This window comes from Coturnix japonica, unplaced genomic scaffold (genome assembly GCF_001577835.2).
Source record: "Coturnix japonica isolate 7356 unplaced genomic scaffold, Coturnix japonica 2.1 chrUnrandom581, whole genome shotgun sequence".
Classification (NCBI taxonomy): domain Eukaryota; kingdom Metazoa; phylum Chordata; class Aves; order Galliformes; family Phasianidae; genus Coturnix; species Coturnix japonica.
The window spans coordinates 27,380-28,532 of NW_015439955.1; the positions used below are offsets into that span (position 1 = coordinate 27,380).

The 1,153-nt window shown below is 48.4% G+C and overlaps 1 protein-coding gene across 1 annotated transcript in view; it reads left to right on the top strand.

The window, feature by feature from the left end:
- LOC107307399 (structural maintenance of chromosomes protein 1A-like) overlaps positions 1–1,153 on the top strand; it is a gene marked incomplete at its 5' end in the record, with an annotated part of 13,359 nt that overhangs the window by 8,677 nt on the left and 3,529 nt on the right. Inside the window, one exon of the mRNA XM_015850911.1 lies at positions 832–986. Coding sequence (XP_015706397.1) covers positions 832–986 — 155 coding nt within the window. The remainder of the gene's footprint in view (positions 1–831; positions 987–1,153) is intronic.

The following is a 1,153-nucleotide window of genomic DNA, read 5'->3' on the forward strand; positions in this document are numbered from 1 at the left end:
CTTAAATGGGACCTATAGGACCCCAAATGTTCCCAATAGGAGCTTAAATGGGATCTATAGGACCCCAAATGTTCCCAATAGGAGCTTAAATGGGATCTATAGGACCCCAAAGGACCCTAAATGGTACCTGTAGAAGCCCAAATGAGACGTACAGGACCTCAATGGACCTTAAATGGGACCAATAGGACCCTAAATGAGACCTATAGGACCCCAAAGGACCCTAAATGAGACCTATAGGACCCCAAAAGACCCTAAATGAGACCTATAGGACCCCAAATGAGACTTATAGAACCCCAGAGGACCCTAAATGAGACCTACAGGAGCATAAATGAGATTAATAGAACCCCAAAAGAATCTAAATGAGACCTACAGGAGCCTAAATGAGACCTATAGGACCCCAAAGGACCCTAAATGAGACCTATAGGAGCCTAAATGGGACCTATAAGACCCCAAAGGACCCTAAATGAGACCTATAGGAGCCTAAATGGGACCTATAGGACCCCAAATGAGCCCAATAGGAGCTTAAATGGGACCTATAGGACCCCAAATGAGCCCAATAGGAGCTTAAATGGGACCTATAGGAGCCTAAATGAGACCAATAGGACCCCAAATGAATCCAATAGGAGCCTAAATGGGACCTATAGGACCCCAAATGTGCCCAATAGGAGCTTAAATGGGATCTATAGGACCCCAAATGACCCTAAATGAGGCCTCTAGTGGTCTAAATGGGATTTATAGGAGCCTAATTGAGACCAATAGGATCCCAGGACCCCAACTGAGACCTATAGGACCCCAAAAAGACCCCAAACACCCCCCGTCCCCTATATTTAGAGTTCGAGGCTGCCCGCAAGAGGGCCAAGAAGGCCAAGCAGGCGTTTGAGCAGATGAAGAAGGAACGATTCGACCGCTTCAACGCCTGCTTCGAGTCCGTGGCCACCAACATCGACGAGATCTACAAGGCCCTGAGCAGGAACAGCAGCGCACAGGTGGGGTTATATGGGATCTATGGGGTCTATGGGATCTATGGGGTGATTTGGGGTTGGATGGGGTTGGGTTTAGGGTCTTTGGGAGTCATTTGGGGGCATTAGGGTCTACCAACATCAATGAGATCTACAAGGCCCTGTCCAGGAACAGCAGCGCACAGGTGGGGTTA